Source organism: Sinocyclocheilus rhinocerous, unplaced genomic scaffold, assembly GCF_001515625.1.
Source record: "Sinocyclocheilus rhinocerous isolate Xijiao unplaced genomic scaffold, SAMN03320098_v1.1 scaffold252, whole genome shotgun sequence".
Taxonomy (NCBI): Eukaryota; Metazoa; Chordata; class Actinopteri; order Cypriniformes; family Cyprinidae; genus Sinocyclocheilus; species Sinocyclocheilus rhinocerous.
The window spans coordinates 964,504-990,591 of NW_015625591.1; the positions used below are offsets into that span (position 1 = coordinate 964,504).

General features: G+C 37.1%; 1 protein-coding gene across 4 annotated transcripts in view; it reads right to left on the reverse strand.

Moving 5' to 3' along the window:
* Positions 1 to 441: 441 nt before the first annotated feature.
* LOC107757809 (inositol hexakisphosphate and diphosphoinositol-pentakisphosphate kinase 1-like) overlaps positions 442 to 26,088 on the reverse strand; it is a 30,835-nt gene continuing 5,188 nt past the window's right edge. Inside the window, exons 7-30 of one of the 4 annotated variants that reach the window (XM_016575396.1) lie at positions 25,627 to 25,788; positions 25,360 to 25,481; positions 25,148 to 25,249; positions 24,905 to 24,991; positions 24,735 to 24,810; positions 24,059 to 24,168; positions 23,420 to 23,505; positions 23,208 to 23,333; positions 20,550 to 20,671; positions 20,275 to 20,457; positions 20,027 to 20,168; positions 19,699 to 19,922; positions 19,079 to 19,206; positions 18,866 to 18,980; positions 18,278 to 18,385; positions 17,999 to 18,112; positions 17,737 to 17,877; positions 17,518 to 17,611; positions 16,488 to 16,613; positions 16,099 to 16,128; positions 11,994 to 12,056; positions 2,940 to 3,077; positions 2,694 to 2,807; positions 442 to 1,515 (exon numbers count right to left, since the gene is read on the reverse strand). In XM_016575396.1, coding sequence (XP_016430882.1) covers positions 911 to 1,515; positions 2,694 to 2,807; positions 2,940 to 3,077; positions 11,994 to 12,056; positions 16,099 to 16,128; positions 16,488 to 16,613; positions 17,518 to 17,611; positions 17,737 to 17,877; positions 17,999 to 18,112; positions 18,278 to 18,385; positions 18,866 to 18,980; positions 19,079 to 19,206; positions 19,699 to 19,922; positions 20,027 to 20,168; positions 20,275 to 20,457; positions 20,550 to 20,671; positions 23,208 to 23,333; positions 23,420 to 23,505; positions 24,059 to 24,168; positions 24,735 to 24,810; positions 24,905 to 24,991; positions 25,148 to 25,249; positions 25,360 to 25,481; positions 25,627 to 25,788 — 3,318 coding nt within the window. In that variant the 3' untranslated portion in view covers positions 442 to 910. Of the gene's footprint in view, positions 1,516 to 2,693; positions 2,808 to 2,884; positions 3,078 to 11,993; positions 12,057 to 16,098; positions 16,129 to 16,487; positions 16,614 to 17,517; positions 17,612 to 17,736; positions 17,878 to 17,998; positions 18,113 to 18,277; positions 18,386 to 18,865; positions 18,981 to 19,078; positions 19,207 to 19,698; positions 19,923 to 20,026; positions 20,169 to 20,274; positions 20,458 to 20,549; positions 20,672 to 23,207; positions 23,334 to 23,419; positions 23,506 to 24,058; positions 24,169 to 24,734; positions 24,811 to 24,904; positions 24,992 to 25,147; positions 25,250 to 25,359; positions 25,482 to 25,626; positions 25,789 to 26,088 lie in introns of those variants that run through there. The other 3 variants (XM_016575401.1, XM_016575417.1, XM_016575408.1) reach the window with 3 other exon arrangements.

The following is a 26,088-nucleotide window of genomic DNA, read 5'->3' on the forward strand; positions in this document are numbered from 1 at the left end:
GAGAGCACTGCATGTTTTACAAAAATAAAAACTAAAATATAAAAAAATGAGACTTGTTCATTTGCAGTCTCATTGTTAAAAGTAAGCTGATATATATATATATATATATAGTCTACATTTATATGTATTTTATAATGATTTAATAAATTACGACAGTGGTATAGCAAGCTTTGGCAAATAGTAATAAAACGGTTAGCGTTCACTCAAAGGGATAGTTCACTCAAAAATGAAAATTCTTTTACTCACCCTCATGCCGTTGCAAATCCACAAGACTTTCTCGGTTATCTTCGAAACACAAATGAAGATATTTTTCTCTATTGATCTCTATTGAAAGTGCAGTGTCAAAGTGTTGGTTGTATGGACTTTCCATGGAGGGACAGAAATCTCTCAGGATTCATTAAAAACATCTTCATTTGTGTTTCGAAGAAAGTTTTATGGGTTTTTGAATGACGTGAGGGTGAGTAATTGATGACCATTTTAATTTTAGGGCAACTATCCCTTTAAAATACATTAAGCTATGCAAGTTCATTATTCAAGAGTTCAACTTGACTAATATCAAATACCATGTCCCTTTGAAAAATATCTTCCAGACCAGCTAATGAAGAAAAAATGCAGTCATTTGGAGACGAGGAAGGTAATATGTGCACGGAAAAAAATTTCAGTGTGTCTAACAGCTTATGTTTGATCACTAGCCGTTTGACTAGAGTGAGGCGTTACACAGGAAGCAGATTTTCAACAGGAGCATCTGCGCAGAGAGGGCCTCCATTTCCTCAACTTCCCTTAAATTGCGTAGGCAAATCCCACTTTGACTTGTATGGGACTCTATGAAGGTCTGAGGCACTACAGTGAGAGCGTGCTGAGATGGGGTGAAGGACACACGTATGAGGGAGCTGCCACGTCTGCGTTTCCTTCACGGCTCAGGCACATGGGGAGCTCCCACCTCTAGAGGAGTGCCAGGGTGGGGAAGGGTCCCCGTGCTTCCCCTCCACACATCAACCGTTTCATGCGTATCAAAGAACTCATCTGGCTCCTCAGGGGTGAGCGGGGTCTGGGCGCTGGAGCCGGTCTCTGAGCTGCTCTCTCTGAGCTCCAGGAGCACAGGTAGAGAGCCGGGCAGCCCACAGAAGGACTCCGTTGGCGGACTGTCGGCCAAGTGTGAGCAAGGAGCACTGGGCTCCGCAGGGACCGGACTTGGCGCTTCGTCACAGCAGGGGCTCTCTGTCAGACACTGGCCTGCAGAGTCTGTGCCGTCCACTGCTATTTCACGGGGTCTCTCCAGGATGGGAGATGGTATTGACGGGTGGGGGTCCTCAGAAGGGAGGCTGGTTTCAGTGCTGCTGAGTGCAGATGTGGAGGACACACAGTGGATGTTGTTGTGAGGGGCTGGGTGGATCTCCTCGCTGCTCTGCGGTGTGAGGGTGATCTTCTCACTGAAGCTGAAGCGTGGGGAGGTGTCAGCAGTAGTGGGAGACGAAGGGCCGGCGCTTGACACCGTACTGGAGGGACCACTGCTGTCTGCATGGAGAAATACACACAAACACACACATTATTTGGCTCGTTTTGCAATAGTGGTGCCATTTGTGTCTCTCATATATACTGTATATGTGTGCAAAAAATGACTTTAACAATGAATAGTGCCAACTTTTACTATGTGTTACTCTAGATGTTTTTCTAAACGCATCAACACAAATTCAGTAACTTTACTTTAAAATGTTTTTTTTTCTGTTTTCTATCATAATGAGAATGTCTTTTTTCGTGTTTCAGCCCTGTGCTTTCACAACTTTTTGCTGTATTAGCAAATATGCACATTTTGATAAAAAAAGAAAAGAAAATTAAGATCTATTTATATTTTTGTAGATTACTAAAATACACTTTAATGTAATGTAATTTTTAATGAAATGTACTTTAATATATTTGTAATTACAAATTAGTAATGATGAAGCTTTAAGTTGGTACTTTTAAAATATATTAACTTCAAATGTAATATCAAATAACACACTAGTTAAAATTATAATCAAGCACGCTACACGTGTATGTTGGTCAACAAATCAAAATAAGTGTACTTCTTTTAAGCCTGACAAAAGATTATTAAAACAATAATTTAAGATATACTTGGATTTGACACATTATTACAAAGTGCACTTTTTAAACAGTCTTGAAATTGTACTTTCTTTAGGGTAGACTTAAGTAGCCTTATGTTATTATCTGCAAGTACGTTTTTTTGTGTGTTTTTTTAAACATACTGGTAAGATTTGAAGAACACTACAAGTGCACATTCAATACACTGAAGCGCAACTCTTTTTCACAAGGGCTTCAATACAAGCTATAGCCTCATATTTTTCACCATTTTATCATTGTGTTTAAAATGTCAGCACTGTTTCAATAGCCTTGCATAGTAAACAACTGATAACTGAAAAGTTTGTATAACATATCAACATTTAATTCTCATTCTAAGCACAATCTTGAGCACAAGTACGGTCAACCCCTTTACTGTCAACTTTGTTACTTCGCTGAAGGCAATAATCATATTCCAACACACACAAAAAGTATGAATTTAGCTTGCAATTGCACAGTGATATATTAAACATCATTTGTACATCAGGTCCATCCAACATATATGTAACATGTTAGCACAATGGCTACGTTTTAATGAGTTTTCTCCACGTGAAGTAGCTAAGGGCAGCAGTACTCACACCACGGTGGCCGATCAGAACGCTGGCGCAGTGAAACAGAGGAGGACAGCACTCTGTGAGGGATGTAAGAGTCCCCTGTGGGCTGGTTCTGGGAGTCAAACATGGCTGAGAGAGCTACAGGAGGGGAGACAAACACACATACAGTTAGGACACAGGTGCATTATTTCAGTATCAAAAGAACTGCGACTGACCTAAAACTGTCCTAATTAAATGTATGCCATGTTAGAGTGGTGCTATGGGCATCACCTCTGGTTGTCCTGGTGTGGGAATCTCCTGCATTCTCACACATAGTCGTCAGGAACTCGTTGACTTGTTTGAGTGAGAGTGAGTTGTGGAGGGTCTCGAGGGGGTAGATGGAAGGCACCATGGAGCAGCCTTCAAAACCTGCAGATGAGAGAAGTGATGAGAGAAGACAGTCCTCTATCCAGACGTCAGTGTGCACCCAGAGTGACACAACAGTCTATTACCACTGAACCAGTGTCAACAGTCATTCCACCTACTGCCAAACCCTTGTTCGTGACAGAACCATAGTCACGGGCGGAAAACATTCAGACACACCGTACACGCACGCAAACAAACCCACCACATCCTCTTATCATTCATTCAAGACTTATCGTGTATTGCACAGGAAATCTAAATCTACATTTAAAAATAAAGACAATTACACAGTTTGGTCGTAATGTCACACTCACACAACTTCAAGTAAAACAAAAAAAGTCCCTTTAATTAGTTGTTAGAGTCTCTATGCACTTCTTTTAGTTGAAAAACCACACTCTTAATGTAGATTAAAGCAACACATGTAAATTAGGAGGGAGCTGGCAGAGACAATAATAAAAACAGGAATGAATGGGAGAACTGCACCTGTGGATCATCACGTAATCAGTGCGTGAATTTTATAAAAGGAGATATGATTTCATGACAATACATCACTTATGACTATTACTTATGAAAGTGACCCTGGATTCTGGAGAATTTAGTAAAAAATTCAAATAATAACAATGTAACACATGTAAATTAGGAGGGAGCTGGCAGAGACAATAATAATAAAAACAGGAATGAATGTGAGAACTGCACCTGTGGATCATCACGTAATCAGTGCGTGAATTTTATAAAAGGAGATATGATTTCATGACAATACATCACTTATGACTATTACTTATGAAAGTGACCCTGAATTCTGGAGAATTTAGTAAAAAATTCAAATAATAACAATGTGCATGTATGATTATGTATGAAGTAATAGAGGTTTGATTAATCATTGTGGAAAAAAGTGAAAAGTGAAAACTCACATTTGGAAGAGAGAATTGCAGTATTTTATTTATCAAATCCCTGGAAGCCTGTGGCATGCAAATCATGTGCCACTATCATGCAAGTCAGTCATTTCTGATACGTCAGAGAGCCGATGCGACTGTAAGCTGACACAGTTGCAATAAGATGCCACTGGCATGCATCTGCCACACCACACACCCCAACACACAGCAGTGGGAGATCACCCTAATGCTACTCCAACCTCTCCTGTACAGACATGTTTAAATCTGTTCTGTCCGCTTTATAAATACTGGTCTGAATAATTTGCATGAGTATTAATTTATGAATTCATGTTAATTTTAATTAAATCTGACTGGGACCTTTAACAAAAGTCATTTACACTCTTTTGTTTGGTGGAATTCATTTCTCTCAAAAAGTCTGAAATATCACCTAAGAGGGTGATATATTTTTTTTATATTATTTTGTTCTCTTTTATTACTAGAGGAATTGAATGTACTACATTACCATTCAAAAGTTTTGAATGTTTTTCAAAAGTCTATTGTGCTTACCAATGCTGCATTTTTTGATCAAAAGTACTGTAAAAGCCGCAATATTGTGAAATATTATTACAATTTGAAATAACTGTTTTCTATTTTAATGTATTTTAAGGTGTAATTGATTCCTGTGAAGGCAAAGCTGAATTTTCAGAATTTACATGATCGTTCAGAAATCATTCTGATATGCTGATTTGGTGTACAAGAATCATTTCTTATTATTATCAATGTTGAAAATAGTTGTGCTGCTTAATATTTTTTTGTGGAAACTGTGATACATTTTTTTCAAGATTGTTTGATGAATAGAGAGGCTATTTTTATTCAGTTTAACATTTATTTGAAATAGAATCTTCTCGTAACAATGAGAAAGTATTTATTGACACTTTTGATCAATTTAATGCATCCTTGCTGAATAAAGTTTTAGTTTTTATAAATAAATAAATAAATCCTTACTGACCCCAAACTTTCAAACAGTGGTGATCCTATTGAAAGGAAAACAGCTTAGGAGGTGAATTACAGCTAATTTAATTTTAGATGTATTATGTTAAGGCCAAAACACAAGATTAATCACAACATTTTTTTTATTTATACCTATATATTTTATACCTATATAGCTAAAAAAAAAAAAAAACCTACATAAACTTCAATTAAAAAAAAAAAGAAAAAAAAATATGTGAGCCGTGTCACTGCAAGCTGCTTTTCCAAAAAAACACAAGCATGCTTCAAACAGCAGAGGCGCTAGAGCAAAGCTAAGGCGGCTGTGGCAGCGGTCATTACTGCAGTCACGGCACAGCAGGGCACGGAGGGACCTCCGCAGCGCTGACCGTAGAGGTACTCTAGTGGGTCCTGGCCAGAGATTAACCAGTTGCGGAAGAGGCGGAGATGGTAGGAGCACTGATGGAGGTGGTGGGCCAAAGCACTGTCCAACAGAACGGGTGGCCAATATTGGGGTCGGTGGAAAAGCGACTGATGGAGGTGGTGGGCCAAAGCACTGTCCAAACAGAACGGGTGGCCAATATTGGGGTCGGTGGAAAAGCGCCTCAGCAGCTGGGCTACCTGGTGCTCTTCCAGGGGTTCTGAGGAAGAAGAGGCAGAGCAGGGAAGAAAAGAGTGGAGAGTAGGGGGTTTGAAAAGCAGACGGCTGAGGGCGTGGGGTCCTCATGGGGACATTGTGGACAGAGATTACCGTTTCATTACTTAGCATGCCATCAGAAAAGCTCCCCACAACAGGTCTGCCACAGTTTAACAGACGCTTGTCCACATTTAAACACACCTAAACAGAGTTAGCCTGAGTGACTGATAATCTCAAGCAGACACACAGCATCACTTAAGTCCGTTGTAGTCCACAGCTTTCATTCACAAACCATGTACTGTGCAGAGGAAACAGTACCATCTCCTGGGGTCAACATCCATCGATTAAGGCACAAGACCACAAGGGATTCAAGGAACAACTCACTAAGCTACACACAGAAATGGTCTACATACCCACACTGACATTGAGAACTTCAAAACAAATCTATTTTTCTTCACACTGTGAATTCTTGAGCATGCAAATGGACACTGTGTAGTTAGGCCCAGTCGATTAACTCAATCAGCTAGACTGAATTAAAGCATCAGTGGGACAAAGATATCATTACCTGAGCCAGACCACCATAGAGGTGGTTGAACCGCCATGGCAGAAGCATCATCCTGTGTGCCTGAAGTGAATAAAGTGCTCAGAGGAGTCAAACATCACACCCCTATTAGACTACACTATGACACAAAAAATTTGGGGTCAGTAGGATTTTTTTCTTTGAAAAAAGTATTTTATTTAGCAAGGATCCATTTAATTGACTATTTCAAATAAATGCTGTCCTTTTAAACTTTCTGTTGATCAAAGAATCCTGACAAAATGTATAGTTTCTACAAAAACATTAAGCAGCACAACTGTTTAAAACATTGATAATAATAAGAACTGATTCTTGAGCACTGAATCAGCATATCAACGGCTGCTGAAAATTCAGCTTTACCATCACAGGAAAATAGTTTTTAAATATTTCTAAATATATTAAATCAGAAAACATTTGCTTTAAATTGTAATGATATTACAATTTTTTTTTTTTTTTTTACAGTATTTTGATCCAATAAATACAGTCTTCGTGAGCATAAAAGACTTAATCTTACTGACCCCAAACTTTTGAACGCAAGTGTAAAGGCCATTTTTATATCTTGTTATAGATCTCTACCATACCACCACTTTTGGTAATGTTAATGATTGTAACAAATATGGATTTCATCTATTTCATTTGAATATTCAATTATTTAATTAAAAAAATTCAATGATTCCTTATTTTATTTCAATCATTTAAAAATATTACAAAACTAATTATTCTATTTGTACAGTTTTGTTGTAAAAGTTGTTAATTAATGCAATTTATAAAGGACAATCTATTAAAGAGCTGAGGTGATAAAAAAAATTTAGGATCAACAACCTGAAAAAAATAAAAAATAAAAAATCAGCTGCCTCAGTGCATACTTGAGTTTTATTAGGTTAACAGTATTTGTCATTAGATCATAACCAATGCTTCCAACACAAATACACATATTTGTTTTTTATATCATGCTGTGTATTTTCCATTTATATTAAGTCAGTTAATTATATTTGTAACACCCTATACTACACCTACTCCTTGCAGAAACCTTTAAGCTTTTTATTAAGACATTATACAGTCTCTTTATTAAGCCGTTTCATCATGTGTACCATTGGGAGGTGCTAACAGTGTAGATGATTACAGGTTTAACTATCCTCGTGGGGACATTTGATCCCCACCTGACCAACATATGCACACACTTTACCAGCAAAACACAAAAATATAATGATATAGGCTGAATGAACTGAATTTGTTTAAAGAGTATGCACTCATCTCAGAGACATGAAGGTAAACGAGTATTTCTTAATAACTACAGAGACATGGCTGTAGGCTCCTACGTGAAAGGAGTGTGTGGGATGTGGCAGGGAATGGGGATTGTGTAGGAGGATCAGGGACCATCTTTAAGCTCTGCCTGAGATGTACTGAACACATACAGAACTGTGTCCAAATACACCTACATAACACACTGCAGTAATTCATATCATTTCACAAGCAGTTTTTTGCATTGTTCTTGACCTTTGTTATCACCTCCATTCAGGTCTGTTTACACTAGACAACATCTCCAGACATCCAACATATGCAAGACGTTTCTTTTACCGAGAGAGAAAACACTGATCATTTTAACCAACATAACATCAACATGCAGCTTATACACAGCACATGTGTCTATCAATGAAGTGTAGAGAAGCACAAAAGACACCGGCTAGTTCATCCGTATCTGCAAGTGTGGTAGGACATTTTAATCACATAAACTGAAAATGTCGATTTCAATTTGAAAGAAATGTTTAGTCTTTGTCGTTTGTGGCATTTCAGATTTTAAGCTGCTTCCCATGAAAAACCAGAGTAAAACACTCCTTGGTTTCATAGCTCAACATTTACAGCATTTAACATAATTGGGTCAAAGATGAAAAGGGGGTTTCAAGCATAAAAAAAAATAAAAGTTTAATACAGCTTTAAATGTTCCCCATACATTAGAATGTATCCTGTTTAATTTCATGTTTTTCTAAGCAAAAAAAAAGAATGACTATCATACATTTTTTACCATAATTTACAGAAGACACCTACTAAAATGTCATTCAGTGTAACAATATTTACATACGGCATATTTTAAACAAGAATCATTTGATAAATTAAAAGACTATATTTAAGGATCACAGTGCAGCCCTCAAATACCAATTAAGTTTCATTTTTAAATCTTTATACTTTGCTAATGTCCTTAGGTTTTACTCATTTGTCAGCAAGACGTTTTTGTAAGGAAGTGAAAGTCATTTAAAATATAATAACATTTAGTATGATCATGTATTCTTTTATGTATTTTAATAAGTACAGGTCAGAATAAGTAAATTGTTTCATTTTTACATAAATATATCTGTTACGCTGAATGACCATGGTTTGTTACTGTGAGTGACGTTTTTCCATATACGAAAGTAATATTGTCATTGTGCCCATAATTGCAATGTTTTAGTATTAGTCTGTATCGTTAAATTAGTTTTAATAATATTCCTGAGTAAATGACGGCAGAAGCAGATGTTGAAAAGTAATAAGCATGCTTGCCATGCTTGCTTAGCTTGTCACTTTGTTTCTGACTTGCTCTGTCTCAAAAATTGTTGCTTGCAGATACATTTATGAATACTTTCTTTTTGCCAACATACCGTAAAAGACATTATCAGGAACAGTATTTTGGGTGGAGAATCCCCTCAATGGCCTCTACTGAACTTGTGACATACTGTAGTGAGAAGGGGCTCTCTGTTCAGAAATATTGGTAAGCTATTATTCTCTATCATTATAGTTATCTTTACAGTTATTGTTCTTGGTGTGAGCGGGCTTTAAGAGTGCCACCACAGCTACTAGGTCTGCATTTACTGTATTAGCTTTTTACAGTGCCTAGCAGCTCTCTCTGTTTGTGGGCATCTAAAATTAATCAATAACACACACTAAACAATACAAACATGCATTAAAATAATAATATTTATTAAGTTTAACATATATTTGTCAGTGCTAAATATTCCTAATTTATATGTTATATAAGTAAGATGCTAAAATTGTGATTTACACAGTGATACTGTCATTCAGTGTAATGGACGTGTAAATGACAAAAACATTACCCTGAATGACAAAACTTCTACTTCAGCTTATATTGCAGGCAATCAACTGGCCACCTGTATCAAACACTGAGCTTGGCCAGTAAAGTTAATCACAATTATTCACAACATCTACTTATTTTTCAAAAAAATCTAACAATAAAAGTGTTTTTTTTGGCATTTTACTGAATGACATGTTTTTGTAAAGGTGAAATTATCTTTAAGAGCAATAAACTTTTCTTGCAACACCAGGTGGTCTTCCAGATGCCATTTGATGATGTCACAGACTGTCGAATGACTATCCCTGTGTCTCAACGTTCATACTATCCATCCTAAATAGTATGTGAGATTAGAATAAGTGTGTCCAAAAGCATAGTATGTTGAAAAGAGTATGGCAAAAGTCACCGGATGGTCTACTATTTCAGGTCGATTTTTGAAGTGTGGATCCATGCACACTCTAATGGCTAAAATTGCCCAAACAGGCCAGTTTACAGTGACAGGGTGCTTGCAACAGGTGCGACAGAGCGGTCCTTTAAAGACGCAATTGTGTGACGTGATAGTATGTCCCAAAGCTTGCCTACTCTTCTACTACACACTCAACAGTGTGTACTTTTTCTTCACCAAAAGAGTACATACTTTAAGGGAGTAGTATAAGTAGGCACATTGGGACGCAGCACAGATATATGTGACACAAGGTGTAATCGAATATTTGGAGGATTAAATGCACATCGTGGTCACCTGTTGTGGCCAATTGTTAATGTGCACTTTTTGTCACATTTACAGTCACATTTTCTTGATCTGTTTGTCTAGAATGGCTTCTTGTTCCTGTTACACTGAATGACCTCTGACAAACTGCATTTTGGGGACAAAAGTCCCCTGGTTATTTAAATACTTAAAAAAAAACAATAAGACATAGTCCTTTTAATATAACACAGCCAACACTTTTTTAACTCTACTGTTGTGCAGTAAAATTCACTTTAAAGATTCTCGAAGATGAACAAATTACCAAAAATGTGTCTCCTTGTGGAAAACAAAGACTTTTAAGATGAGAATGACATGAAATTACCAATATAACCAGTAGATGGCAGCAGAGGATCAATCATCAGCTCATTTGAAAATGCCAAGAAAACAAATATATATTTGTAACTTGGTATTTTATATGTTTTAAAAATCAAAGTTCGGACCATTACGCTTTGTAACATTTTTTTTACATTTTATTTTTACAAAAGTTATTTGAAATATGAAAGTAGACACTTCACTTGCATTTAACATCTTTTTTATGTATTTAAAAGGACTTTTGTCAATTTCATTTGATGCGGACACCAAAATGGTGACGTCTCGTCTTTGACCCAATTACAATTCACAACAACATTAATCTTAAATAAACTTGGAGAGAAGATTAATGGAGTAAAAGAGTGACAGGTGAACCATTTCCCTGTTAACAATCACTTTCTGCTACATTTAAATACTTTCAAAACAGTGAAAAACACTGTCCAACAATACCAGAGCAATGACAACTGTGGACAGGGGAAGGGTTCAGTTATTGGTGTGCTGTCCAGTAATGGTACAGATTCATTATCTTCAATATCTATTCATAATTGTACATTGCGAGAGAAAGAAATCATTATCTTAATCAGTAGTATTTTTATGTATTTATTTTGCAGTAGGAATATCAAAGCATCCTTATTACAAACTAAATTTAATTACTTTAGAATAGTACATAAAACATTACAACTCGTTTGCAGAGAATATATCTTAAATTAACTTGTTTTTCTCAGCACTGTCAAATTGTTTTTAACAAATTAATTGAAGATATTCTCTCTGACATATACTACTGTTCAAAAGTTTGGGGTTAGAGAGATTTTTTTATGTTTTTGAAAACAAAAGCTATTATGGTCACGAGGTCTGCATTTATTTGATCAAAAATACAAAAATATAGTGAAATATTATTACATTTATAAAAATAAATAAATTTTTTCTATTTTAATATATTTTAAAATGTAATTTATTCCTGTGATGGAAAAGCTGAATTTTCAGCACCCATTACTTCATTCTTCAGTGTCACATGATCCTTCAGAAATCATTCTAATATACAGATTTGGTGCTCAAGAAACATTTCTTATTATCAACATTGAGATTGTGCTGCTTAATATGAATATTTGTGGAAACTGTGATACTATTTTAAAAGAAAGTTCTACAGAACAGCATTTATTTGAAATAGAGATGTTTTGTAACATTATAAACGTCTTTACTGTCTCATTCTTATACAGCAACGATTTATTAAATAGATCAAAAATATTAATTTCTTTCAAGAAAATAAAAATCAACTGACCCCAAACTTTTAAACCGTAGTGTATCTTATATAAGTTTGCTCCCCAAATGTAAAACCAGACAAAAATACTGATTAAGAACATGATTTTTTTGCAGTGTAATACACCCACCTTCCCACAGACTTGTGCACACACAATCAATCACAGAAAACAAACACGTGTTTAAACTCATTCACACGAACAGTCATCCGTAACTGATTAACATTGAGTCACTGGGCGAGAGTGAGAGCTGTCCGCAGGAGGTTACAGATAGCGATAGCGGTGTATGTGGGAAGGGTTTGAGTGGTTAAAAAGATGATGAAACTGGAGAGGTCGAAGGAAACATGGCAGAAATCACGTGAAAACAGAAGAAAACTAAACCGACCAAAAATTCCAAAATGAAAAGTGTTTTCCATTGACATGCAAAACAAAGGGAGGTGGAGGAAGTGGAAATATACTTGAAGAGAAGCAGACGTACCATTAGTCGGATGCTTTGCAAACGACACAGAAAATCGCTTTACTGCCGGCATAGACAACAACTCTGAGGAAATAAAAAAGGTCACTAGAGTTACCATATTTTACAGTACACCTGTACAGGATGGGGATGGTGTTACAGAGCTGAAGGTGTGAGACTGTCAAGGATAGTAGGGTGAGGAGTGTAGGGCTGGGTTTCTACTGTGACTACAGACTCAAAAACACTGGGTCAGAAAGCAGAAGAGCAGTGTTTAGTGTCTCAATGTGATTTAGACTTTCAGCTAAAGAGTGACAATGTTCCTTATTACGAAGAAGTAAGATTTCAATCTCACAAATGGGTTTATTGAGGCTATTCCTAGCTCAGGTAGAGAAAATAAACTCAATTTTTAAAAAAAATGACAGTAAGACGATCTTTATCTTAACTGCTTAAATGTCTTCACATAGTTGCCACTCTAAACGAGTGAATCTATTTATAACACTTTGGCTACAGTAATATTTTCGGCTTGTCACTTTATGGGCACTTCTCTACTATAAATACAGATGCCATCTTATCAGACGTCATCTCTCAGAACAAACAAAATGTTGGACAGAATCATGAAAAGCTGGAGACGGTCAGATCGACCCCTCGCTTCTGTAAGCAACTTTGGGAGTCTGTAGGGTAACAGCACATGCCTTCACAGGACACAACCACACACAACAGTGAAGACAAAGAGACTGGGGATCGTGTTCTATGACCGGCCAGTCCTAGAGACCAGCCAGAGATTTTAACTGAAGCTAATACGGTTAAATGAACAGGCTCATGTATACGATAGCAACAAATGGAAGAGTAAAGTTAGAACTGCAAAACAGCCGTAAACAAAACAAGACACAGGAAATGGGAACTGAAACAGGGAGAACTCCAAACACTGTCACACTGACACCTTGTGGACAATAGGATTCACCATGAGCGTACAAACTGAACATTCTGGAAGGAATCGGGGGATGTGAGAGCACTCCAGTATGGACCGGAGAGACAATTTGTCAATGCAGTTTCAGATAAAATACCAAATTAGAGTGAAATCCAAAGCTAATGGCCACTTATCGAATTTAGTAATATTGGGTAACCCTTTATAATAAGGTTCAGTTTATTAACATCAAGTATCAAGACTAATAATCACCAGTCATTTTTACAGTATGTATTAGTTTAGGTTAATGTTATTGTTCATTGTTAATTCGAATTTTTTAAATAATACATTAGTTAATGTTAAAAGCTTGAAATGTTACAAATTTATTGTAAATTCCTACATATAATATTAACCAAGATTAACAAGATGCTGTAAAATGTGTTAACTAGTGTTAACATATAGAATCTTATTGTAAAGTGTTACCAAATAAAGTGATGTGATACAACTGCAATATACACTACTGTTCAAAAGTCTGGGATCAATAAGATTTTTTTTTAAAGAAATTAATACTTTTATTCAGCAAGGATGAACTGAATTTGATCAAAAGTGACAGAAAATAATATTACAAAAAATTTCTATTTCATATACATGATGTTGTTTTGAACTTTCTGTTCTTTAAATCCTGAAAAAATGTAGCAAGGTTTCCACAAAAATATTAAGCAGCACGACTGTTTTCAACATTGATAATAGTAAGAAATGTTTCTTAAGCACCAAATCAGCATATCAGAATGATTTCTGAAGGGTCATGTGACAATGAAGACTGCTAAAATTCAGCTTTGCCATAATAGGAATACATAACCTTTTAATATACATTCTACATAATATAAAATATAATGTATAGAAAACAGATTTTAAGATGTAACATTTCACAATATTACTGTTTTTACTGTATTTTTGCACATATAAGATTTCTTTCCAAACATGTAAAAAAAAATTACATACCTCAGACATTTGAACGGTAGTGTACAGTGGGTATAGAAAAGAATTTCCCCCTTTAAAATAATCACATTTTGTTGCTTTTCAGCCTGAAATGAAGACGGACACAGTTTTTTGTTTTTATCCAGCTGTATTTGTGCAACTTATAACATCCAAGCGAAAGATATAACACCAACATGTCAGAAAAAAAAACAAAAAACAGAATCACCAACTGAGTTGGAAAAAGGATCACACCCTCCTAAAAATGACTTGTAAACTCAATCAGGTGTCGCTAACCACCTTCTCAATGGCACACAAAGCTATCTGACTTTCAGCTGTGATCAGCTGTGGGCATTTTGATCCGCTCAGCATGAAAAGAGCTTTCCTGGAGCATTTCAGTCCTTGGTAGTGCAACTGAAGCAAACAATCAACTATGGGTGGCAAGGCACTGTCAAAAGATCTCTGGGATAAAGTTGTGGACAGGCACAAGTCAGGAGATGGATTCAAATAAATGGCAAAGGCTTTATCAATGCCTAGAAGCACAGTGAAGTCTATTATTAAGAAGTGGAAAGTATTTGGTAAAACACAGACCCTCCCTGGATCAGAACGTCACTCCCTCAACACCAAACGATATGTCAGGTGGAAATCCAATCCATCTCACCATCCAAATAACAGCATTCCTGCAGTAAAGCATGGAGCTGGTAATATCCTGTTTCCTTGCATGGCCTAGTCAGAGCCCAGACTAAAACCCCACTGAAGATCTGTGGAATGACTTGAAGACTGCAGTCCACAAATGCTCACCATCAAATTAAACTGAATTTGAGCAGTTCTGCAAAGAAGAGTTAGCAAATATTGCAAAGTCTAGATGTGCAAAATTAATAGAGACAAATCCCAGCAGACTAAAGGCTGTAATTAAAGGGGTTATATGATGTTGCTAAAAAATAACATTATTTTGTGTATTTGGTGTAAGCTAATATAAATAAATAAATAAATATACAAAATATATTTAATTATGTATTTCTACATTTATTTATTTTCGCATTTATTTATTTCTAAATTTCTTTGTCAGTAGGGTAATGAAGAGGGCGTGTTTTACCTCAGGAATAGCAATCGAGCCAGAGTAGGCCAGGGGTAAGCTTTGAGGCCACAGTGACACCTTGTGGTGCCCAAACGAAGTACAAGACGTGTAAGCCTAGATGATGCGCCTGTTGATAGTGTGGGATGAATGATTTAGATGGGCAATATGGCCAAAATCTTATTCTACACCAAGAGAACCCATTACGGGAAGTGGCGCGAGGCGACAAATCTTCTACAGTAACTAACTGATGTCTCCTTCTATCCCGAATCTTTGAAACATGCGTTGTATGCGTTGATAGTGAAACCTAAAAAAAACAGCGTGCATAAGAAAGCGATTGCAGGCTTTCGCGAGCTTCAGCAAATGCACTCGATCACAGATTGCATGCTTCCCAGCCGAAACAAACCCCCACGTGAAATTGAAATAATAACCTGTGATCAGGGCTGGATTGGTAATCGGGCATACCGGGCATTTTCCCGGTGGGCCGACAGAAGGTTTTTTTTGTTTTTGTGCCGAGGACCATCACGCCAGGAAAGCGAGCAGCCAGTGGCCCATTGGTTTGTCTCCTGTATTGACAGGGTAAACATCCAATCACAATGCGCTATAGACAGCGATGAAGAGGCCTCAAAGCTTACCCCTGGCCTACTCTGGCTAGATTGCTATTCCTGAGGTAAAACACGCCCTCTTCATTACCCTACTGACAAAGAAATGTAGAAATAAATAAATGTAGAAATAAATAAATTTGGAAATAAATAAATAAATAAATACGTAAATAAATACATAAATGTGGAAATAAAGAAATGTATAAATAAATAAAATAAAAAATTAATGTGGAAAAAAAATTAAAAATACATAAATAAGGATATAAAATTATAAATAATTATTTATTTTTGCTTTTTTTACTTTTCTTCGTATATTTATTTATTTATATTTGCTGTTTTACATTTCTTTGTACATTATTTATTTCTAATGAATTCAGCTTTGGCATTCCATACACTTCAGGCTGCAAGGCAACAAAATGTAATTATTTTAAAGGGGAGTGATTCTTTTCTATACCCACTGTATCTGAGTCTGAATTGTAAAAAGTGATCATGTAGCAAATAGCCCCTTTATATAGTGGAAGGCAAGGTCAGAGTTTATATTCAGTTTGCTGTTCACAAAATCTACATTTTTACCATGTTTTTGCTTCAAACTTTTTTGGATTCCTGCAATGGTACATAAACATATGTGTTTCCAATTAAATGATGTCAAAAATAAAACACTGCTCACAAAATATGACAAATGACAAGTCAACAAAGACATTATTTATGAAAGACGATGAATGGCACTGTAGACCCCACGAGTTTTTGGACACCACACATTCAAGATCGTGAAAATGAACCAGACGTGAAATGTTGAGTATGACAGCAAGATGTGTGATACACACTCAAGACCTTATGCAATGAATGTTCTTAATCCTAAAATATACATTACTCACATTTACAGGAAGTGCCCTTTAACTAGTTTCTAGCTTCTAAACTCTTTTATTATCTCTATGAGAGAAGGAGCTGGACTGAGCACATACCGTCTTTATAGGTCAAACTGCCCGAGGATAATTTTTTGCGGTGTGTGCGTGCGTAGTCCTGAAGGTTGGGGGCACTAGAGGAGCCCCCCAGGACGGTGGTGCTGAAGAGGCCAGCGCACTGAGAGCCTGCAGAGGGGGTTAGATCATGGAATTAGTGTGCACACCAACCACATGCACTTATTAATCAAAACACAACAGTTACTGCAGAGAGAGTGAGAGGATTATAAAGCCATAATATATGACTCGTGCCAAAACCATTGCGGTTTGGCGGACATCGATGACAGAAGCTTAGTAGAGCAAAATCTAATTAACAAAAGACAGAAGCAATGTTCTTGCCAGGGAAATATTCTTGAAAGTATATACCTTATATCTATTAGGAACAATTATGAAAAAATAAAATATAAATAAATAAATACAAAAAAAAAAACAACTTCAGTGATATGGCAGATGAGTATGCTCAGTATATGAGTCATATGAACGAGTATATGAGTATATGAACGTCAGCGTTCACATGTCATTGATAGTAAATATATGATTAGACAAATTAATAATTTCAAATCTACAGATAGTTAGGTATGAAATATGTCTGACTGCATGCAGGATTATTTACTCATTTACACCCTTGTCAAATGTGTTTTTTTCCATGCAAAACTTTTAAGTTTTAAAACTGCAGGAAATATTCATGGCACTTTCTTTCATAGGTAACAGCTTTGCGTCAAGATAACCAACTAAACTGACATCAGAGATCAGAGCACTAGTTTAGAATAGAGCAGAAACACAGAATGATTCCACCAAGATGTCTAAAAATGAACAACATCCCACTCCCACACCAAACTCCATCTCTGGATCCAAAATTTGTATCCACCAATTTCCTTGGTAACATCAATGAAAGCAGTCAGCTAATGGATTTTACACCCGAAATAACATGCAATATAGTGTTGCATTGGATTCAGAGGGTGATTTCCTGTCAGGGAGAAGAGATAAACAGCAGTTGTTGAGGCTGAGTGAGAAACAGACACACGATACCAACCTAATCCGCTCTGCTTCATCTCTGGAGACTGACGTGAGCAGGAGGGGAAGAGGCGATAGCTGCCCCCTTTAGAGGACGAGCTTTCTGACAGGACCTGTGCACACAACAAATGAAGAAAACCCAGCCTGATTCTGTCAATTTGACACCACAGAGATTTATAAAAGTTTTTTTAAAGCACACTGTTCAGTGGTTGGCATAGTAGGTGGCTGAGTGAGATACCTCCATGGAGCCAGTCTTGCGGTTCCGGATCAGAGGGGATTTCCTCTGGGTGCTGATGGCCTCTGAAAGGGGCAAAGCGCGGTCAGGCTCATCTTGTACGAGATTTTCCAAACTACCAGGGTCTGTTTGCTTCTGATCATTCTATGTGAACACACACAAACACAGACATGGAAACTTCAGCAAACAAACCTAGCTATCATTAGCTGAACAACAATCTAATCCAAACATAATGAGAAAAAGGAAAAAAGGAAAGTCTGTATACTTCAGCAGAGGCTGGTCGGAAGCCAAAGCCCATCGGAGCGCTCTCCTCCTCAGATACTTTGACCCCAGGGCTGAAATGCAGTTCCACATGGAAGCGTTCTTCAGAGGATGGGTCCTGAGTTAACAAAATATCACAATTGTCCCATTTCTTTGAAGCACTCTATTGAGACTGCACAGTCCCCACTCAAACATAAAACATTTTACAGCTCAGTTATTACAGTTCACTTATGTTTATTCTGTGCCTCAAAGGAGCAGAACGGACAGTGAGAGCAGGATGTACCTTATTGTTGTCTTCATAGAGCATTATGACGATCTGGGTCATGTAGTTGAGCTCAGACACTGCACTCAGATAATCCATGGCTCTCTTCCACTGCTGGTCCTTCTCCTCCTGAAACATCATGCATCCTTTAACACTCAACTGATACCACAATCAAAGACAATTGCTTAAAAAAGTGCTCTTGTTCTCTCTTTTACTTTTCATTTGTACTACTGCTATAGCTTCTGCACTTCTCTACCCTTTTGAAAAAGAAGTACACTTTAGCATGGAGTACTTCAGTAGTTAAAAACTGCTTTCTTCTCATGGTTGACCTACCAGGCTTACTTGTTGTGTCAGTCATTTTGACTTTACCCTCAATACATTTCTCAATGCCAAAGTGGCATAAGTGCAGTTACACCCTTTTGGCACCAACTGGCTTAGTATTTTCAGTGTTAATTCTTTTGGTTTCTAATGAATAACTCCAATTATGAATTCACTTGTGTCCTTTTGGCAGTAAAAAGAGCTCATCAAGAGCTTTCATTTGATGTAATGATGAAGTTGGAATTTACTACATTTAAAATCTATTAATTTCTAATGTGCTATGATACTTACATCCAATAGGCCACCATAACGGAAGATGCTAAGCAGTGAGTGGACGTGACTCTCGCTCGTGAAATACAGCCGAGTTCGGACATGCCTGCCTGGTGACAGCACTCCACGTGAATATCTGGGACACAAAGAGATGGACAAGTGTGAGCTCTCATGCTCAATAGAAGAGATCAAATAAAAGAAAAGAGATGAGATTGACAAAACAGGGCATCTCACAGTGGATGCAGCTTGTTTACAGACTCGTCCTCATGTGTCCTCTGAAGGTCAAGCTGAATCTTCTTCACTAAAGGCAGACAGTAGGCATACGCAATATCCAGCTTCTCCACCTTATTAATGCCGTACTCCTAAAAAAGTAGTTTGAAGGACAGTTGTAGTACAGTTGAAACACTCAAATATATACTTTTTTTAATTTTATTTAAATTACAAAAACAACACAAAATTACTAAAACTCTAACTAAAATTAAAATGAAAACAGAAAATATAAAAATAAAATCGAATTCAGAATATTAACAAAAACTAGTATGTCAATGATACTAAAATAACACGGCTGTTAGTTGGACTATTGATAATAGTAAGATTATCTGTTGGACTAAATTTTTAGATTTAACTTTTTGTTGTGGTATCCAAGGACTGAGTTATATGTGAAAAAATATTTTAACTGATTTTTTTTTTCCCCAAACAAAGCAATAGCTAGAGCTAGTGAAAATATTTGGAGAAATATCGGTATTCAAACAAACCTGTTGCTAAAGCAACTATGTAAAAACTGTATAAAAATAAATCTTCAGCTCTGAGGAAATGCTGTATGAGTTCATGAGTTTCAGAATTTTCTCACACACCTGTGGTATGACAATGTTGGCTAGTGCTCTAGAGAGCTTGAAGAGTTCGTATGTGTCCTCCAGGCCTAGAGATATGTTGTGCTGCACGTCATACTTAACACAGTCATAAATGTCAGGAATCTTGCTGATGTCGTAGCGGCCACTCTTCATGCGGAAGTCCCTTTCCAACTTAGACCAGCGCTGCAGCATCATCTCCAGTGTCTCACTGTGGTACAGCTGTAAATCTGAAAGGCAACACCAACTCACTTACTCAGGTCTTTTTTTCACAAGTTACTCCTTTTGGCCTTTTAATGTGTTTTTCACTCTTCTATGAGCACAGAGCAATCACCTGCTGATTTGGGGTCTTCAAGTCTTTTGCGGATCTGTGAGGTGAGGCTCTGGACAAGCGTGTAGACTTGATCACACATACTTACTGGATTCTCCACAGCCTTCATAGAGTTCACCAGAGAGCTGCTGCATGTTGGAGCCAGCTGGAGAAACAAATAAGATAAAGTGGACACAGGTGTGTTTTCATATCAAGTCAGCGGAGGGCTGAATACACCCTTAGTTCAAAAGCCGTCTGATGCTTCGATTTACCCTGTCAAAGTCTTCTTCTGTGAAGATTTCATCTTTCTGCATGATCTCGTGAAGTCTGGCCTTAACCCTCTGCTGACAGCCACTGAGGGATTCGATATCGTTATCCAGCAGGCCGTTCATATTTGCACTCTTTACCATCTGGACCAGGATCGGTGTCAGTTCCCCTTCCAGTGCCAAGAGACCCTGACAGCCAGACAACCAACACCAACTTAACATCCTCTGACAACTTAATATCTTTAAACCTTAGACGACCTGTATTTGTTGTGACTAAAGACCTTCGCAAAGGCAGCAGCAGTCATTTGCACCCTGCCCTCATCAGAGGCATAGATCTTGAGGTCATGCCGGTAGGTGCTGTGTAGCCTGAGCAGGCCGCAGCCTGGAAAGCCAGCATAATCCCCTACAAGTGGACAAGAACATAACATTCACAGATGAAAACATGATGAGACTAAATAGCCATATTGAACTGAGGCAATCAACCCTGTTCCTGAAAACCCAGTCTTTCTGGGTTTCGCTCCAAACCTAATCCAAGGTCTTGCTTGACAGTAAGAGGCATGGGTGTTGGAACAGACTGGAACAAAACTCGGCAACATAGTATCTGCAGGAACAGGGTGGAACACCCCAGTATAGTCTACATTAACATCCAAAGGTTTAACAAGTCCAAAGACTGAAAATGTTTTCATAACATAACTGCAAACGGGTATATTTTTCTCTCATATCTCATTCATTCCAGTGTTCAATTCGAGTTTGGCAACTTCAGTCACAAAACCAATAAGCAAAACATGACTGTAAATACAATTTGCGAGATAAGGAAGAACGGAAGTTTATTAGTGAACAACAGCTAAAATTTAAAGGGGTCATGAACTGAGAAATCAAATTTTTTTTTGACATATAAGAGACATTGTACTATATAAACATTCTGTAAGTTTCAGAACTCAAAACTTTCTCGTTAGTCTAAAAACAGCTTATATTGAAGCCAATCTGCCATAACAGGTTGTGGAATGCGCCACTTTATGACGTAATAGTGTGGCTAAACACTGCCTCTGCAGGAAAAGATCAACGCCTGCTTCTACAGCACTGCCTCTTTAGCCCCGCCCACCGATTTGCACACGTAGTGTAAATAACGAGAGAGGCAAACGCAGGTACACAGAATGTACAGATGTACAGCATATTGTTGCAGGTACAACAATATGCTGTACATCGCCTTCCTTCTGATCCCAACATTAGAAAAGAATGGATGAACTTTATTTTTATTTTAAAGTGTCAGACCACGTCAGTAAGAACTTGGTCATTTGTTCACTTAATTTCACCGCAGATTCATTCACAAACAAGGCACAATTCGACGCAGGATTTTCAGAAAGATTGAAAATAAAGACTATGCTGTGCTGAATGTATTGGATCCGACAATAATGTCACACCACATAAGTGTGAGTAACAGTTTTTATTACGTTGTCACTATTGCTTTGTCTGTAAATACAGATCGTTTGATATGTACTGAGTACTTATGTGTTTTTAATCTAAATCACAGCAGTGTCCATCTTTGAAGGATGTAGGCTGTCAAACATACACAACTGCAAGCCAATCATAGCAGTGGACGAGTCTACAATCAATCATGCCTATTCAAACAGAACGTTCTGATGATGGGGGTCAAAACAAGACAGAAAAAATGCCTTTTACTTCTAAATAATGATGTTTTTTGATGTAAACATTTTGAGATCATTATAAGTGGACATAATAATAAAATAAGGCAATTCATGACTCCTTTAAGTCTGATCTTCACACAAATGTATCAGAAGACATGAAGTGATATGAACAATATAGTTTTATGACATTTTTATAATGCAAATGGCATAAAACTGCCTCACAGAAAAAAAGAGACAGAAATTATAACCAAGAACAAACAAGAAAAAGGGAAGTGAACAATATAAAGACTGCTGAATAGGCACTGGGTTTTATCCCAACATTGGGCAACACTTCATACTATCTTACATTTAATACATTTCAAGAACATGAAGTAAAATGGTTGTATTATAATAAATACTTCATAAATCTTTGTTTAATACAGTGCAGCAGGGATGATATATTTTTGTAGGCCAACCCAAAGCCAATAGGATTTCTCCTGAAGTAAAAAGCTAAATCGTCAAATGTCGCCACCATTAAGCTTCTGAAGACTCCTTCCATTTTTTTATTAAAATCTAAAAATTGGGAAGTGTGAGTTAGAATAACTAGCAAGAATGCAAATATAAACACAACAAGGGTGTAAAAGTGGACTAGTGAGTAGATGAGTTTTCCTGTTTGGCATGATGACGTTTAATGTCCCCAACAACCTCCGTAGTCCCATTTAGCCACTTCTTAGCAATTGCCTTTTCAAGAAACAAAAAGCTTAAATTCACAAGTGAGGTATTACTGAAGTATTTTATGCTGTAGAATTAAACTGTGAAAATATCTTGAGCGCTCTGTTAACCACAGACATTTAACCAAAAACCCATAAAAAAAAAAACCTGGCCTTCGGGACAATGGAACCCGGAAGTTCAAAAATGCTAACTCATTTCTGAGTTTCAGGACTCATTCCGACAGCACTCTATATGCAACTGTATATTGTATTAGTCACTATTAATCAGTTATTTAACTATGATTCATATATTCATATTCATAAAATTCACCAACTACTCATCTATTAAGCATTACAGTATATAATGCTTTTAGATGATTGATTCATGAACATAATTAAGATGTCCAATATTCTGTCACATGTGTTTTATGTGTAATGTTGGATTAGAATGCTGTAAGGAGGAACTAAAAAGCATGAGATTTGTGGACTCGGAAACTCATGATGAAGAATATCTAAAGTGCGAAATGTGTGATTGTTGTGCCAACCAGTGATGAATGTCTGTGTCCTTAAGCTTAAGAGACTGACAGACAGGAGACAGGTCTACCTTGACCTCCAGGATACATGCAGCGAAAAGCCCTGCCAAGTTCTTCAGCCTGAACTCTGCCAGCTGGAGTCAGCTCTCCTCCCCACTTCAGCACCAGCAGTATAGAGGGGCCCTCCTTACGAGTATCTGCACACAACACACACAGCAGCACCATCATGCACAACATGATTCAAGCCAAAGAGGACATGTTTCCCGATCAGCAATCCTCATACCTTCCTCCTCACTGGATGTTTTGGGCTGTCCATGAGGAAGGTAGGTTAGCTGCACTTTCCTATTGATTCCAGAGAAATGGCCATACCTAAAAAAAAATCAGAACAGAGACAATAGTTTAATTAGGCCCTATCCTATAGGCTCCAAAGAAGTTTACCTTCCACCTCACTGTTTTTGACTGATGTCTATATTAACATCAGCTGCTCTGAAATATATCCAGCGAATCTACGCTATTCCAAAATGAGTGATGCTTGACAAGGGTTGTGAAAGGGGACACTGCATATTGTGCCACTGGACGAATCTTATACAACTGAGATTCTAAAAATACAGCATGTTGGTAATATATCTGAACTTTGTGTTCATATACAACATCCATCAACTAAATCTCCTTTAAGACATGTTAAAGATGTCTCCTTTGACACACTAGAAACATTATTGTATTTTTTTTTTCTAAGAAAGCATATGTTAGGAATATGAAGGCAAGTAATGCATTGTTTCATATAACACCTGATCCAGTAAAATTGTAAATGAGACTATTTCTTTGGAAAATATGTCATGTCACAAGACTGAAAGGAGGCCACCACAGGACACTGCAAATGTGCCAGTTAGCATGACCCAGTTACCATCTTACAGTAACATACATTTCTAGAACAGTCTTTAGTTGTTCAAGCTTGGACTTCTTCTCCTCAATTTCACAGTCAGTATGCTGTCCTATGTCTGTCAAGAGTGTCCTGGTAATGTCCAGAACTTCCTGTGGAAACAGCGCAGCACAGATATGCTTTTAACAATAAATTTAACATTTAAATGAGTGGCTCTGAAACGGGACTCACTATGGGGTTTCAACAAACTTCCAAGGAGGCCTCAAGGTGACTTAAAGTGTTGCAAAATAAGACAAAACAGGTATTAAAATAAAATAAAAAAAAATAAAATATCAAATTATTTCTTATTTTAATTTACCACCTCATTAACTTTTTGTTTCCTTTGGGTAACTAAGATTCCAGAGTCTTTGAGAGCTTGAATATATGAGGTAGCCTAATTTTAAAAGTGTGATTTGTAGACCTTGGAAAAGTCATGTAAATTAATAAAATCTTAAAACACCATTAGGCATTTGACAATGAATATGCATACATCAAATTAAATCTTTAGCCAGTAAATAACAAATGACTGGAAGAGTCATGTAAAGACAATTATTTTTTAAATTACACTAGGAGTGGCCATAGAAAAAAATAGGTGCGCTTTGAATCCATAAGGTTGAGAACGACTGGTTTAAATTCAACAAAATATACAAATTTTAATTAAAATAAATAAAATTGTTACCTGCAGTTGTTTGGGTTTCTTTAGCTTCAGCTTGCCTGTTTTATACCCACCGTATTTTTCAAAAAGCTCAAAAAACCTGGAAGAAAGGAACAAGCACGATATTTTGCATTTTGGATCCATTAGTCATGCTTTAAGTGATTAAGTCTATTGAGTAGGTGACAAGAACACACATGGGATTCCGAACTTCCATCTTCATCTTCTGCTTTGGTGTACGATCTCCATGACGGATCACAGCTATCACACAGCGCAGCTCCATCCTAACAGACAGAACCACAAAAAAAGTCATTCTGATGCAATACTATAATAGGGGCACTTGGCATTTATTTTAAAGAAAGATTCATTTTACTACCATTAATGAATAGTGTACACTACTTTAATGAGTCAAAGATGTGAGTATAGCATGTGATAAGTACATGGTCCCTGATGTAGTGGGTACAATAGGAATGTCCTCTGCCTCTGTAGGTATGGACCAGGGGATCTGGAACTGTGGAGCCAGCTCCCTCATCACAATATTTCTGAGAGAAAGAACAAGCCAAACTCATCACATGTTGTGCATTTTGCAACTATATGTCAATCTGTTTGAATGACAGACATTTTGAATCTTTATCTGATTATTAGGCTTTACCCCAGGATCTTAGCACAGTCATCATAGTATTTCATGGAATTCTTCACAAAGCTAAATCCGTTAACATCACACACATACGAGTGGCCGTTGGCTCGGAGGAGGTCGAATCCACACACTGTTTGCTAGAGTGCAAAGAGAATTTTTAAAAATAAAATCAATATGAACAGGTTTAACTGAACTGAAAGAAAAAAAATGCCTTAAACCCTGAAGCCCAGAAAATGTAATCTATCAGAAACATTTTCATTCTGTACGAGCAGCTCATCTGACCTTGAATGCCAGACACACTTTACGGGCCACAAGCTTCTCCATAGCAGTGAGCATGACTGGGTAGCGGATTTCTTTGCCTTCACTGTCTCGCTCAACTTTCCCGTCAAGAGCAGGGGACTTACGAGCCTCTGCGTGAGCGTAGTCTGGCCCTACTGTATACACCTGTAACAAAACAAGCACGCACAAAAGCAAAAAATAATATTTTCATCTTATTTTCAAAGGAGAGATGTAAACAAAAAAAAAAGACAAAGACATTTTACAAATAGCACGAGTTTCCAGGCACACAGCATAACAAGATGAACGAGAACTAAGTCTAAAACAACAAACTGTCTAAGAAATGTTGCTGCTCCTCTAAAAAGAGCAAATTTACAATTGAACTAAACATGTAAGAAAACAAAACTTTGCTCTGTATAGATCAAGAGGAACAGGGTAATGCAATCCCTGGGTAAAAATTATGTTAAA